At 43.2% G+C, this 16,598-nt stretch overlaps 1 protein-coding gene across 4 annotated transcripts in view; it reads left to right on the top strand.

Annotated features, from left to right (window-relative positions):
• SRBD1 (S1 RNA binding domain 1) overlaps positions 1-16,598 on the top strand; it is a 251,220-nt gene that overhangs the window by 21,055 nt on the left and 213,567 nt on the right. For all 4 annotated transcript variants that reach the window (XM_030557685.1, XM_030557683.1, XM_030557686.1 and 1 more), the window contains 4 exons: positions 3,162-3,306; positions 7,245-7,327; positions 10,989-11,154; positions 12,327-12,689. In XM_030557685.1, the coding sequence (XP_030413545.1) occupies positions 7,245-7,327; positions 10,989-11,154; positions 12,327-12,689 (612 nt within the window). In that variant the 5' untranslated portion in view covers positions 3,162-3,306. The remainder of the gene's footprint in view (positions 1-3,161; positions 3,307-7,244; positions 7,328-10,988; positions 11,155-12,326; positions 12,690-16,598) is intronic.

The raw sequence follows: 16,598 nt of genomic DNA, 5'->3' as shown, positions 1-16,598 counted from the left end.
CCTCCCTGCACCTCTGCCCTGAGCTCCCTCCTGCACTCTGCATCCCAGCCACCTTCCCTGAGTTCCCTCATACACCCTGCACCCCTCCTCTGCCCCAACCCTTGCCCTGAGCCCCTTCCTGCACACTGCACCCCCTCCCATACCCTGCACTCCCTCCTGCACTCCGCACTCCCTGCCCTGGCCCTGCATGCAATTTCCCCACCCAGATATGGCCCTTGAGCCAGAAAGTTTGCTCACCCCTGGTGTAGGTGATGAATACACTTCTGTTTGGTCCAAACTAAACAGAAAGCATTTTAAACTGGATTAGGCTGAATCTTGTATTCAAATGTTCAGGTAACAGGATTTGTTGTATAGTGTAGATGGAGATATATGTGTAGGTGGTTCCACAATGACTGACTGAAATCTAAAAATGTGTCTTGCCTTCTGCTTTGCTAAATTCTTCTGATGGCTCTGGTCACCCAGCTATGCTCTATACTGCACTTTGAGAGGAGTCCATATAACGGTCACTCTTTTCTCAAGTGCTGTATTAGAATTGGTTATCATTTGTATTACACTAAAAACTAGGAATGCCAGTTTAAGGATCAGGCCCTCATTGGGCTATGCAGTACAGAAAAGTAGCTAAGAATCATAGACTTTAAAGTCAGAAGGGACCATTATGATCATCTAGTCTGACCTCCTGCACAATGCAGGCCACAGAATCTCACCCACCCACTCACGTCTGTGTCAAACCTGTGTCTGAGCCATTGAAGTCCTCAAATCATGGTTTAAAGACTTCAAGGTGCAGAGAACCTTCCAGCAAGTGACCCATGCCCAGTGCTATAGAGGAAGGCAACCCCCCCCCCCCCCGGGGCTTCTGCCAATCTGCCCTGGAGGAAAATTCCTTCCTGACCCCATATATGGCAGTCAGCTAAACCCTGAGCATGTGGGCAAGACTCACCAGCCAGACACCCAGGAAAGAATTCTCTGTGGTAACTCAGATCCCACCCCATCTAACATCCCATCAGAAGCCATTGGGCGTATTTACCGCTAGTAGTCAAAGATGAATTAATTGCCAAAATTAGGCTATCCCATCATACCATCCCCTCCATAAACTTATCAAGCTTAGTCTTGAAGCCAGATATGTCTTTTGCCCCCACTACTCCCCTTGGAAGGCTGTTCCAGAACTTCACTTCTCTGATGGTTAGAAACCTTTGTCTAATTTCAAGTCTAAACTTGCTGATAGCCAGTCTATATCCATTTGTTCTTGTGTCCACATTGATACTGAGCTTAAATAATTCCTCTCCCTCCCTGGTTTTTATTCCTCTGATATATTTATAGAGAGCAATCATATCTCCCCTCAGGCTTTTGGTTAGGCTAAACAAGCCAAGCTCTTTGAGTCTCCTTTCATATGACAGGTTTTCCATTCCTCGGATCATCCTAGTAGCCCTTCTCTGAACCTGTTCCAGTTTGAATTCATCCTTCTTAAACATGGGAAACCAGAACTGTACACAGTATTCCAGATGAGGTCTCACCAGTGCCCTGTATAACAGTACTAACACCACCTTATCTCTACTGGAAATACCTCGCCTGATGCATCCCAAGACCGCATTAGCTTTTTTCACAGCCATATCACACTGGCAGCTCATTGTCATCCTGTGATCAACCAATACCCTGAGGTCCTTCTCCTTCTCTGTTACTTCCAACTGATGCCTCCCCAGCTTGTTATTAATAGTTCTTGTTATTAATCCCTAAATGCATGACCTTGTACTTTTCACTATTAAATTTCATCCTATTACTATTACTCCAGTTTACAAGGTTATCCAGATCTTCCTGTAAGATATCCCGGTCCTTCTCTGTATTGGCAATACCTCCCAGCTTTGTGTCATCCGCAAACTTTATTAGTACATTCCCACTTTTTGTGCCAATGTCAGTAATAAAAAGTAATAAAAACTGATCCCTGAGGAACTCCACTAGTAACCTCCCTCCAGCCTGACAATTCACCTTTCAGTGCGACCCATTGTAGTCTCCCCTTTAACCAGTTCCTTACCCACCTTTCATTTTTCATATTGATCCCCATCTTTTCCAATTTAGCTAATAATTGCCCATGTGGAACCATATCAAATGCCTTACTGAAATCGAGGTAAATTAGATCCCCTGCATTTCCTTTATCTAAAATATCTGTTACCTTCTCAAAGAAGGAGATCAGATTGGTTTGGCACGATCTACCTTTTGTAAAACTATGCTGTACTGTATTTTGTCCCAATTACCATTGACCTCAATGTTCTTGACTACTTTTTCCTTCAAAATTTTTTCCAAGACCTTGCATACTACAGATTTCAAACTGACAGGCCTGTAGTTACCCGGATCACTTTTTCCCGCTTTCTTAAAAGAGACCATTTCTGTCCCAAAGATCTTACATACTATTGTAACATTACCACCCTTAGGTGGTATTCACAAGAAAAGTGACATGCAAAGCCAGTTTTCACTTTAAACATCCAGTGAGGAAAAATGTATCAAAAAACTTGATGAGAGGTTAGAAACCTTAGCCAAAAGCTGAGAGAGAGACAGAGGTTGTACTCCAAGCCCAGTGCTGGGGTACCGTAATGAAATTGGGTTTGAGGGAAGTGCTAAGCTTATCTAAGGGTATGTCTTCACTGGCAGAGTTACAGTGCCAGCAGTTATAGTGCTCCTCAGAGAGCACAGAAGGGAAACCACTGTTGTGTATTCACACTGTCAGGGGCCCAAGACTATATGCTTGTAGGCCTTTTTTATTGTTAACCTTTTTTCTCTCTTTGCTGTTGTTTTGAAGAAGCTGGCTGAAGTCACTGTATTTTCATGCTGTTCACAGGCTTCTGAAGGGAAGTCTATATATAGCAGGGGCAAAACCTGTTGCACCAGCTGAAGAAGTATGGTTAGTAAATGGGGATGCTGTAACCTGGAGACCCAGTCTAAAAATGAAGTGAACCATAGGAATCTGCCTTGAAAGAATTGTAGGCGTGGGCCTGTCACTTGAAAGGGGTGCCAAGAGAGAGGTGAAAGGTTCAGCTCACCCTGACATCAACTAATGTCCTGGTTTTCAAGAAATTATAGCTTCACAAACTTTAATAACATTCTTTCAAAATTAAAATGAAATATTGTTTCGTATGTCTTTTGTAAAAACAATAAAAATCTGATTCATGCAGGAGTCTGGCACAGTGACCTTTCAGCTTTAAAAATCAGAGGAAAAAGGAGAAAAGTGACTGTATGAAGGAGCAAGAGTATCAGAGAGAGAAAACAGCTAGCAGTGCAGCTTGTGAAGAAGAGAAGAGTAACTGAGAAAGCTCAAAGGTGAGTAGTGTCCTGTGTGTTCCATGCAGATTTATAGCCTCCTCTAAGAGAGCAACATTCCCCCATTCACATGAATGGGATTTCTGCCTGTAGAACAGCATTAAGAAACTGGTGTATTATTGACAAATGTTTCCTGCCGTGGGAACCGGTTCTGAGTGCAATTTAAGTGCTGGTGCTAGTTGACATAGGGTTCAGTCATGCCTTCTGCAGTGGTGCTGGAAAATGGTTTTGACCTATCGATACTTGCAGTCAGGTACTAGTTCATGGGGGGAAAAGCTGCTGAAAACCATTGTTGGTACAGTAACTCCTCACTTAACGCTGTAGTTATATTCCTGAAAAATGCGCCTTTAAGCGAAACGATGTTAAGCGAAACCAATTTCCCCATAAGAATTAATGTAAATGAGGGGTTAGGTTCCAGGGAAATTTTTTTCACCAGACAAAAGACTATATCCTCAAGGATTAACTCTCTCTCTACACAAGGCAGCAGGAATGGAGGGAGAGAGGCGCATTTCCTTTAAGTACACTGCCTTGTTAATTAGATCAGCTCTGTCTGTCCCCCCTGCTCTATGGAAGATGGGGTAAGCGGTGTGCAGGAGCAGGGGGAAAGGGGACACCCTGACATTTGCCCCCCTCTTCCTCCTCCCCGCACCCCCCGCACAGCAAACAGGAGTCTTAAGGAGCAGCTCCAAGGCAGAGGGCAGGAGCAGCACATGGCAGTGAGGGGAGGGACACAGCTGAACTGCAGGCAGGTGCTGCACAAGGAACTTAGGGGAGCAGGGAGCTGCTAGGGGGCTGCCAGTCCACCCTGGTTCCAAGCCCCCACCAGCTAGCTGCAACAGACTTCTCTTCCTGCAAGCAGGAGACAAGAGGTGGCTGCTAAATGACATTAGAAGGGAGCATTATACAACTTTAAATGAGCATTGTCCCTAATGATCAGCAAGGTAACAGCGAAACAACGCTAACTGGGACGACTTTAAGTGAGGAGTTACTGTAGTAGGTCAAGTTCATAGTGCCTAGGTGGGGTTGATTTAAAGGGCTATGTTTGCAAGGGGACACAGTTAACTGGTTCACATGTGCAAATGTGTGATTTTCAGGGCACATACCCTGCTTTGGAAAAACTGGCCCCAAACACCAAGGAACAAATTGATTTTTTTTTTCTTTTTTGGGCTATGCTCCTGACCTGGTATCTGATATCTTAATGCAGGCAGTGCTGTCTTATAATTCTGGGATACAAACTCCACCTGTCTGCTTACAATGATACGGGCCAATCAGTTTAAAAAAAATCTGACCAATCCAAGCACATTTGTTGCGGAGTTGTACCTACTGCTTGCAGAACAGAAACAGAGACAATTTCAATGTCCTGTTGTTGGCGGGGATAGATATAACATGCTGATAGGTAAAACCATGTAAAAAGTAAGGTCTAGTCACCCTAGAGGACAAAAGTTAGTTTTAAGAGCCCATTCAATTAGCAGGACATCTAGATGTTAAGAAGGGAAACTCAAATTCAAATAAAAAGAACAGGAATACTTGTGGCACCTGAAAACTTATGCCCAAATAAATTTGTTAGTCTCTAAGGTGTGCCACAAGTACTCTTCATTCTTTTTGCTGATTCAGACTTACACGGCTACCACTCTGAAACCTATCAAATTCAAATGTTACCACTGGTAAGCACATGTAAGGCTAACAACTTCAAAAGCTCGGGGGAATAATGGGTAACGTAGTCATTTCCCTGGGAATGCAAGGAGTGGATACTGCAGAAAGGTTTCCCAAGCCACCAGAGATGAGCTAATCAAAGTGTGTAACTGATGGGCAAGGCTCATTCCTCTAGATAACATAAGAGAGGATATTTGAACCCAAACACAACTGAACAGAGGAGAGGGAAGAATTATGTGGAGGATTTCCAGATTTTCTTACCGAAATGGTATATAGGCAATTCTCTGTAAGTACATGATTTTAGGATCTTATCTACTATTAATTTAATAACATTTTGAAAATAATTGTTCTTGCTCTGGTAATTGTTTTATGCAATATGTTTGCTGCACAGGGCCGGCGCTACCATTTAGGCAGCCTAGGCAATCACCTAGGGCCCCAGAATAATTGGTGGGCGTCATTTTGCTGGAGGGGGCGGCAGGCAGCTCCGGTGGAGCTGCCGCAGTGGTGCCTGCAGAGGGTCGGCTCCTTGCGCGGCTCCGGTGGACTGTCCGCAGGCACGACTGCGGCAGCTCCACTGGAGCTGCAGAGCACCAGACCCTCCGCAGGCACCACTGCAGCAGCTCCACCAGAGCAGCGGGACCAGCGCGCAGGGCGCCGAAATTGCCGGCCGCCTAGGGTGCTCAAACTCCTAGCGCCGGTCCTGTTGCTGCAGGATCAAAAATTGACACCATGTAGAATCAAGTACAAGAGTTTATTACACACAGTGCTGGCGGAGTGCCACTTTGCTTATCAGGCTCAGAGACACGGCAGGACAGTTAATTACACTAGATTATATAGGGTGCCCATTGGGCGGAGAGAAGCGACGGGGATGGGTTTCCCAAGCCGCTGGATAGGTTCTAGCAGCAAGACAAGATAAGCACAATAAGCCAATGGTCTAAAAGATTACATAATGGCTCCGCCTAAGGCTCCAATTAACATATTGCTGGCACACAGGTAATTACCCCCAAACTATGTCTATTAAAGTGTATAGGTTAAATTCTAATTTTGGGGTCCATGGGAATGAGGTAGCAGCTCTCCCAGTTGACCCAGCAGGTACATTCCTGGAGATTTAAAGCAAAAAAGCAATAATTAGTATTTAACCATAACAATTGTTTATAAGTTTACCCTTGCATTTCTTTGGGCTAGGATTGGCATACATCTGTGATGGGAGGGTCTCATAATTTATGTCAATTATATAAGGCCTCTCCCTGAACTCTGTCTGAGATCTGAGGGGTATTGTACCACTACCTCCTCCCTGCATTAGAGAGTAACCATGAGGCCTTTCTCAGCACTTCATGTGTCTATAACTCGCGATGAGGACGCCTAGTTACATCCGGAGTTATGCTGACTCCGCTCACTGACTTGAAACACACAAGGTTATCTGTTTACCACAGCTTTCTCTTAGCTATGTATTGTTCTTTGTTAGCTAGTCCTCATCCGGGCCTATATGAAAAGTTCTTAGCAGAAACTGTATTTAAGATTTTACATCCACCGCAAATAAATTTGCAAACAATTATTTTTTAAATAATGTTTTGTGGTATCCAAATTTAAAGACTGGATGCAACTTACTCTGTGGGAAGTGTGTGTATGTCTAACAACTAACCATTGTTTTATGGAGTATATGTAGCTGTTTCTCTGAAAACTAACCCACATTCTTGGAACTTAAACTTCATTTCTGGGTTGATCAGAGAGGGTGTTTGTAATCCACGGCCTGTAAGCTAATTATTTAGAATTACTGCCTATGTACACATTGGGTTTGGGGAAGTCTGGCAAGTCATGTTGTTAACACGCCATAATGCTGGTGAAATGGCATCCATTTTGTTAGGGCTGGTCCACACACAAGTTTGCATTGAAACAACAAATGAATTTTCATTCATGCTTTATAACAAAGTGTGGATTAAAACATGCTTAGTTATTTTAGTGCAAGTTTGTGGACCACTTTATTTCAGAATAGAAATATTTTGACTTAAATTGGTTAAAAAAAATGGCATAGGTTTGTGTCTAAAATGATTGCATTGGCTATATGTAATTTTCCCCAAAGCAAAGTGTTGTGGGATTAGATTGTTTTGATGCTGTGGTCTAACTTCTTTAACATATAGGAATGTATTCTGATCATACTACATGCAGACTTGTGTGCCAGTTTCCCCACAGGTACTCCATAGGGTACAATTCTGATAAACTAGATGAGAGAGAATATTTTTGTAGTTAATTGTTGTTGGTTTCCCCCCAATCTCTCTTCATTTCAGATGTCAACTCTACCAAGGATAGCAAAATCTAAAGCAAAGCCACTGGTATCAGAAGAAGATGAGTTACCCTCCTTTCTTAAATCGTAAGATTAATTTTCCATTCAAATTTTTTGGTCTACAGAACATATCAGTAATGCATATTTGTTGTATTTAACTTGCTTCAAGTTTCAGGTTTTGAGGTCATTCTGGTGCAGTATAAGTGAGACAAAGGGTGTTCTCAAGATCCTGGTCAGAGGAGATGAAACAATTAATGTCAAAAAAGGGATTGATTTACTAAACAGCCCTTCCCCCACCTGCATTCTTAACACACACAATGAAAATAACAAATGGTAAAATGTATGTTAGGCCTTGTCTATACTTGCAAGTTAGAGTGCATTAAATCAGCCTCAGGTGCCCTAACTCCTGAGGCGTCCACACTGGCAAGGCACGTAGAGCACCTGGACTCCGTGGCTGGAGCACCCCTGGTAATCCACCTCCACGAGAAGCAGAGAGCTTGCTGCGCCCAGGCTGGAGTGCCAGGGTATTGGTGTGGATGACATGTTGCATTACGGCGCTGTGATTGGCCTCCGGAACTGTCCCATAATCCCTTGAAGTCAAGCGGCGATTCTCGTAATGGTTTTGAACTCAGCTGCAGGCAGGCGGATATCCCCTTTCAAAGCTCTGTCTCTGACAGCTGGCGTGCTTATCTGCTCCAGGACACAAAGCAAACCATTACTGTGGAATGCTCCTTCTGCAGAGGCAGACGTGTGTATGTTATGCTCATACAAAGCACACGGGATCTTTATAGAGGAAGGTAAATATGCAGCATTTATTGAAAATACAACAGTTAGCATATGCTTTTTAGTTACACACACGCACTATCTCTCTCTCTCTCCCTCCCCCCACCCCCACATTACCAGTCCAGAGTCTGGATCAATCTAGTGGCCAGCCAGATTGGTCGCAGAGGGGAGCAGGGCTCTGTCCGTAGCCATCCGATGCTCCTGGAGTGTGGCAAGATGAACACAAAGTCCCATGGCCAAGCGCCCTGCTCTTATAGGTGTTTTTCTCTGTTGAAATCTATGAATTTTGCTGTGTCAACATTCCAATACACTTCTGAGAGGGTCATCCTGTCCTTTGTTTGTTCGCAATCCGATGTTCCTGGAGTGTGGCAAGACGAACACAAAGTCCCATGGCCAAGCAACCTCCTTTTGTAGGTGTTTTTCTCTGTTGAAATCTATGGATTTTGCTGTGTAAACATTCCAATACACTTCTGAGAGGGTCATCTTGTCCTTTGTTCCTTAATCAATTGTCCTTAGGGGTGCCAGCCTTCACCTCAGGGTTGTCAATTTGCCCTTCATTATGGATGCATGTTGATGATTCTTTGATGTTCTTTAAGTCTCTTCACTCCTTCCTTGACCATCTGGCTATAACAGTGGCCTTCACACCTTATCTTTTTCTGATGCATACATTCCTCATTCACACAAACAATCTCTTACAGAACCTTCAAATACAGAGAGAATTTTATATTCATCAGAATACATTGTAAATCAAGCCTTGCTAAATCTTATAATTTAAACAATTCACATTGGGGCTTCAGGCCCTCAACATTCCTCTAATCTCCTTAACATAGATACAATACAAAGTCTTGTCTCTTACTTTCTAAAACCTTAAAACAAAGAAATGTATATTTAACTAGAATGCCTAATTTGTAATATATATAGTAAACCATAGTAGAGATTATAATTTTTCCTAAAACAAAAGGGTGACCATAATCAGTCATAAGGATTGTTCTGGTCTGTCATTCCTTTCTGCTATTCAAAAAGGGTGGCTGACAGGATGAAATCAAATCACACACTAATTCTCATAGAAAATTATAAAATCCAGCTTGTGTGTGTGTGTGTGTGTGTGTGTGTGTGTGTGTGTGTGTGTGTGTGTGTGTGTGTGTGTGTGTGTGTGTGTGTGTGTGTGTGTGTGAGAGAGAGAGAGAGAGAGGGGCGGAGGATGGGGGCTGATGTCAGGGTTTCCCCCTCCCCTCTACTGCTGTCTAAACTTACAAAACAGCATGCTGATACACTCTCTGCCCCCCAAAACACACTGTCTCTCCCCTCACATACACACGTCACACTCCACCCCCCCGATTTGAAAAGCAGCTGGCAATCTAGTACTGTAGGATGCCCTGGAACAATGGAATTGGGAAACCTGCATCATGTGATGCTGTGCCTGCCTTATTAGGCCTTACAAACCTTTTCCAAAGCATGTTGCAGCCACTTGCACACTGGGATATCTACAACAATGCACCATTCTCTGTGGCGTTGCAAGAGCTGCTAATATGGCTTGCAGCTGACAGTATGAACACATGGCAGCGCTTTCCCTGCTGCTGTATCTGAGGGCTGGTTTAACTCCTGGTGTTCTACATCTGGAAGTGTAGCCAAGCCCTTAGAATAAAGACCAACTACTAAAGTCCCCAAAAGAAAACCAACCATGTACAAACCCGTGTGTACCACTTTAGCAAGGCCAAAGGTCTGCATGGAGTAGCTCTAGATCCTGCACTTCACTCCAGCCACTAACTGCAGTAGAATAAAAGGCTTTACTTATAGGGTTTGGCTACACTTGCAGCTGTACAGCGCTGGGAGTTAAAGCTGTCTTCGTACAGCTGTGTAGGGAAAGCACTGGCCCCAATGACAGCTACCAGCGCTGCAGTGTGGCCATATTTGCACCATTTGTAGCGGTGTTGGAGTGGTGCATTATGGGCAGCTATCCCAGCGTTGAAGTGGCTGCAACATGCTTTTCAAAAGAGGGGGGTGGGGTGAAGTGTGACAGGGAGCGTGGGGGAGACAGATTTTTGGAGCTGACACTGTGTCAGCTCCCTGCCTTGCAAATTCTGACCACTTCCCCCACCCCTCTCTCATTCAAATAGCCCTCTTTGTTTTTTTCCTCACAGACCAGATAAGCAACTGCTCCGAAACGGACTCCCCCACCCCCGCCACACCGTGCTGCTTCTCTCCTCAAGCAAACATTCCAAAGGATCTCCCCTGCCTGCCTCTGCTTGAGCAAACAGTAGCTGTGTTTGTTTTTTAGATAAGCAGCTCCGGGAGCCCTGAGTTCACAACAAAACAAAAAGGGGCATCACAACAAAACAAAGAGTGTTATCTTTCCTTAAAAAGCATTATGGGAAGGTTCCGGAGGTCAGTTACAGCATAGTAAGATTAATCACTGTTTACATTGGCACTCCAGCGCTGCAGCACCAGTGCTGTTCTCTTTATTCCTCTCGTCGAGGTGGAGTACAACCAGCGCTGTAGCCAGGGAGATACAGCACTGTATGTGCCTTGCCAGTGTGGACGGGGAGTAAGTTACAGTGCTGTAAAGCCACCACTAGCACTGTAACTCTCAAGTGTAGCCAAGCCCATAGGCTCTGCATCCCTTCCCGCTCATCTTCCCTGCCCATTTCCCTTTACTTCAGAAAACAGCTTTAGAATCTTTCTTGGACTCCATCTATACTTAAAACGTGTATTGAAAAAATCACCCCCTTAGCGACATAGTTATACTCACAAAAATGCCATTGTAAATGCAGCTGTGTCAACGGAAGATTGCTGCTATTGGTGTAGTTAATGTTTGGGGAGGTGGTGTTCCCACACTGGCAGAAAAACTCCCTCTGTCAGCATGCATGGCCTCGGTGCTGAGAGGACTGTATCTGTCTAAGCTCTGTAGTATAGATATAGCCTGACAGATATTTTTTTCTTCTTGCAATGTTTACTTTTGTTTCAGCTCCTCTGAATCAGAGGAGGAAGAGGAGGAGTGGGAACCAAAAAGGAAAGTGGCAAGTAAACGTAGGCTGCCAAAAAATCCTGAGTCAAAACCTAAAAAGGCTGCTGCTCCACGATCAACTGTGATTAGGAAAAGGACCAGGAAGACAGCAGTAAAAGAGGAGCCGGTAGGTATCTGTAAGCAAGACACACATAACTACTAAAAATGTCAAATGCAATGGCCAAAATTTTCCTGCTGAGAGTTGTAGGTGCTCAACATCTCTGAGAATTAATCTTGAAGTTTATGTATTAATTTAAAGAAAACTCCCTATCTACCTCATCCCCTCCTTTAGAGGAAATGAAACAGCACTGAAATGTCATTTTGTTGTACTGCGCCTGCATTCTCTTCTACCTTTTCACAACTCTGGTACTCCAGATAAATTCTTAGCACAGTGGAAGGGATGGAAATGCTGTACGTGTTATACTACCATGAATTAGTGCTGGTTCCATAGTGCAGCTTGCAGAATATTTTTCTCTAAATCTTACCCAGCAACAGTGAAGCCAGTTCAGTTTGAAGACCTAATGAGTATGTTTGAATGACTTTCCTTGTGTCTTTCATCAAATATTTGATACTGAAATATAAGAGTAGGGCTAAGAAATACTCAAGATTAGAAAAAATTGCAGGGATGGTATTCATCACAAGGGAAACTACTCTGTTTGTAACTTACCCTAATGTGCTTAGGTATTCCAACATGCATGGCCTATGTATAAGATCCCCTGTGTTTGGAGCTCCCTTTGTTACTGTGTTTGCCAGCCTTTGATCCTGGATCCCAAAGAAGAACTTTGGTGGAAAAACTGGGGCACAAGCCAGTTGTGACTTGCATAAGGCTTCTCAACAACTTAGCGTAAGGAATGGAATTGAAACTCGGGAGGTGCCTTCTAGTTCCAGGCTCAGTCTGTTAGAGCACTGAATTATATATACACGATGTAGGCAGTGAAACCCACGGCCTACATTCTCTCCATAGGTAATTTTAAGAGAGCAGTTTAAAAATAATTCCAAGATTTCTAGAGTAACTTTGATCTTCAAAGCCCATCTCTACTAGGCTGCAGTTTTTGTTATCTTTTTGCTGGTCCTTTGAAGCTCTGCTTAAGACAGGCTGCACTGTAATTAGGGGTCTGATTTTACAATGCTAAATACCAACTGCGAGGCTCTGAGCACCTCTCAGTTTAGGGCCATAACTTGGGAAAATGATGTCTATCATCAAATTCTCCATGTGACAACACTTATGTTAAATCTGCTATGTTTTTATAGGACTAATTCATGATATTCAGTGTTTTATTTTGATGGATTATTTGGCAGAATGTATCTTTGCCTATTGCTGCTGATGAAGACAGTAAAGATGGACTGAAACTTTTACAGCCTGAAGAAGACGGAGACCCCAAACCAAAAACTAGAACAAAAAACCCAAAAATGCCTCGGGGAACAAAAATAAACGTTAGTCAAGGAAAGATGAATAACCTAGATAGCGATGAAATACCGTCAACAAGTGCACCTTTGATGGAAAATGAAGTAAAGCAGGAAAAATACGAAGAAGATTTTACATTTGATGAACCCCCTTTAAAAAGGATAAAATCGACAACATGTCCTCAAGGAAAACCAGTAAAACATCCTGGAAGCACCAAGCACCAAGAGGAATTAGAAATGAACTGGGACATTGTGCAGGTATGACATCTTTCCATTTCTTTATAGCAGTCCACTAATGCGCTACTGTAGCTTACAGAAATAAGACTAACCTGGGCTCTGGTACACATTCGTGATCCCTGTTGACTTCAGTAAGAGCTGTTGACACATTCCAGGAAGTAGCATGGTACTCTTAAATAAATAGTGCTTGAGTTACTTTATTTACTGCAGTTTGTTCTTAGCCTGAACATAGGCTGTGACAGGATACACAGATGAAAGTTATAGTTCACTATAAAATGCCTCTGAATAACCAATTTTACAAATTTCCATTCAGCTATCATTCTGACATTTATGACTTATAGACACATTTTGAATTAAAGATTGTTTAGCGATTTACAGAACAATCTCACTTTCTTCCTCTTTATCACCATTAGAGCTTGCGGGAGTTGCAATTCAAAGACTGTAGCACCCTTGAAAATGTAGGATTTTTTTTTTTTTTGCGGACTTCATAGTAATTTCTAGAATGTAAGTTTTAAGTATGATAAAGAAATCGTGGCCCATTTGTTTTGGAGATAGACTTCAGCATATATATCAGCGAGAATGGAACCTTCATCCAAATAGATTTAAAACAATAATGTCAAATAGTGTGAGGACATCTTCATGCATCTCAGTAGAATATTAACTATGAAGCCTAATCATGAGCATTTAAATGCAGATGTTGTAGAAATAGCCAGTTAATGCCCTTAGACTCATAGACTCAAGGACTGGAAGGGACCTCGAGAGGTCGTCGAGCCCAGTCCCCTGCCCGCATGGCAGGACCAAATACTGTCTAGACCATCCCTAATAGACATTTATCTAACCTACTCTTAAATACCTCCAGAGATGGAGATTCCACAACTTCCCTAGGCAATCTATTCCTGTGTTTAACTACCCCAACAGTTAGGAACTTTTTCCTAATGTCCAACCTAAATCTCCCTTGCTGCAGTTTAAGCCCATTGCTTCTTGTTCTATCATTGGAGGCTAAGGTGAACAAGTTTTCTCCCTTCTCCTGATGACACCCTTTTAGATACCTGAAAACTGCTATCATGTCCCCTCTCAGTCTTCTCTTCTCCAAACTAAACAAACCCAATTCCTTCAGCCTTCCTTCTTAGGTTATGTTCTCAAGACCTTTAATCATTCTCGTTGCTCTTCTCTGGACCCTCTCCAATTTCTCCACATCTTTCTTGAAATGCGGTGCCCAGAACTGGACACAATACTCCAGTTGAGGCCTAACCAGCGCAGAGTAAAGCGGAAGAATGACTTCTCGTGTCTTGTTTACAACACACCTGTTAATGCATCCCAGAATCACGTTTGCTTTTTTTGCAACAGTATCACACTATTGACTCATATTAAGCTTGTGGTCTACTATGACCCCTAGATCTCTTTCTGCCATACTCCTTCTTAGACAGTGTCTTCCCATTCTGTATGTGTGAAACTGATTGTTCCTTCCTAAGTGGAGCACTTTGCATTTATCTTTATTGAACTTCATCCTGTTTACCTCAGACCATTTCTCCAATTTGTCCAGATCATTTTGAATTTTGACCCTGTCCTCCAAAGCAGTTGCAATCCCTCCCAGTTTGGTATCGTCCGCAAACTTAATAAGCGTACTTTCTATGCCAACATCTAAATCGTTGATGAAGATATTGAACAGAGCCGGTCCCAAACCAGACCCCTGCGGAACCCCACTTGTTATACCTTTCCAGCAGGATTGGGAGCCATTTATAACTAGTCTCAGAGTACGGTTATCCAGCCAGTTATGCACCCACCTTATAGTAGCCCCATCTAAATTGTACTTTCCTAGTGTATCTATAAGAATACACTTGCGAGACCGTATCAAATGCCTTACTAAAGTCTAGGTATATCACATCCACCGCTTCTCCCTTATCCACAAGGCTCGTTATCCTATCAAAGAATGCTATCAGATTAGTTTGACACGATTTGTTCTTTACAAATCCATGCTGGCTATTCCCTATCACCTTACCAGCTTCCAAGTGTTTGCAGATGATTTCTTTAATTACCTGCTCCATTATCTTCCCTGGCACAGAAGTTAAACTAACTGGTCTGTAGTTTCCTGGGTGGTTTTTATTTCCCTTTTTATAGATGGGCACTATATTTGCCCTTTTCCAGTCTTCTGGAATCTCCCCCGTCTCCCGTGATTTCCCAAAGATAATAGCTAGAGGCTCAGATACCTCCTCTATTAACTCCTTGAGTATTCTAGGATGCATTTCATCAGGCCCTGGTGATTTGCAGGCATCTAACTTTTCTAAGTGATTTTTTACTTGCTCTTTTTTTATTTTATCTTCTAAACCTACCCTCTTCCCGTAAGCATTCACTATATTAGACATTCCTTCAGACTTCTCAGTGAAGACCGAAACAAAGAAGTCATTAAGCATCTCTGCCATTTCCAAGTCTCCCGTTACTGTTTCCCCCTCCTCACTGAGCAGTGGGCCTACCCTGTCCTTGGTCTTCCTCTTGCTTCTAATGTATTGATAAAAAGTCTTCTTGTTTCCCTTTATTCCCATAGCTAGTTTGAGCTCATTTTGTGCCTTTGCCTTTCTAATCTTGCCTCTGCATTCCTGTGTTATTTGCCTATATTCATCCTTTGTAATCTGACCTAGTTTCCATTTTTATATGACGCCTTTTTATTTTGTAGGTCACGCAAGATCTCGTGGTTAAGCCAAGGTGGTCTTTTGCCACATTTTCTATCTTTCCTAACCATCGGAATAGCTTGCTTTTGGGCCCTTAATAGCGTCCCTTTGAAAAACTGCCAACTCTCCTCAGTTGTTTTTCCCCTCAGTCTTGATTCCCATGGGACCTTACCTATCAGCTCTCTGAGCTTACCAAAATCCGCCTTCCTGAAATCCATTGTCTCTATTTTGCTGTACTCCCTTCTACCCTTCCTTAGAATTGCAAACTCTATGATTTCATGATCACTTTCACCCAAGCTTCCTTCTACTTCCAAATTCTCAACGAGTTCCTCCCTATTTGTTAAAATCAAGTCTAGAACAGCTCCCCCCCAGTAGCTTTTTCAACTTTCTGAAATAAAAAGTTGTCTGCAATGCAGTCCAGGAACTTATTGGATAGTCTGTGCCCCGCGATGTTATTTTCCCAACATATATCTGGATAGTTGAAGTCCCCCATTACCACCAAATCTTGGGCTTTGGATGATTTTGTTAGTTGTTTGAAAAAAGCCTCATCCACCTCTTCCACCTGATTAGGTGGCCTGTAGTAGACTCCCAGCACGACATCACCTGTGTTTTTTACCCCTTTTAGCCTAACCCAGAGACTCTCCACCCTTCCGTCTCCTATGTCCATCTCCACCTCAGTCCAAGTGTGTACATTTTTAATATATAAGGCAACACCTCCTCCCTTTTTCCCATCTATCCTTCCTGAGCAAACTATACTCATCCACACCAACATTCCAGTCGTGTGTATTATCCCACCAAGTTTCAGTAATGCCAACAATGTCATAGCTGTATTTATTTATTAGCACTTCCAGTTCTTCCTGCTTATTACCCATACTTCTTGCATTTGTATATAGGCATCTAAGATACTGGTTTGATCTTGCCTCCCAGCTTTGCCCTGACCCTCCTTTCTCTCTGCCCTTATAGCCCACGCTCCCTCCTGTTTCCAACCCATCTCCCAGGTCTTGTTCCTCACTTACCTGTGGGGTTTGCTCACCTGTCCCCGTCGAACCTAGTTTAAAGCCCTCCTTACTAGGTTAGCCAGTCTGTGCGCAAATAAGGCCTTTCCCCTCCTCGAAAGGTGAACGCCGTCTGTGCCTAACAGTCCTTCCTCAAATAGAATCCCGTGGTCGAGGAAGCCAAAGACCACCTGGCGACACCATCTTCGCAGCCAGGCATTCACTTCCACGATGCATCTGTCTCTGCCTGGGCCCCTACCTTCGACAGG

This window comes from Gopherus evgoodei, chromosome 3, assembly GCF_007399415.2.
Source record: "Gopherus evgoodei ecotype Sinaloan lineage chromosome 3, rGopEvg1_v1.p, whole genome shotgun sequence".
In the NCBI taxonomy this organism is placed as follows: Eukaryota; Metazoa; Chordata; order Testudines; family Testudinidae; genus Gopherus; species Gopherus evgoodei.
This window is presented reverse-complemented; position numbering and strand designations above follow the sequence as displayed.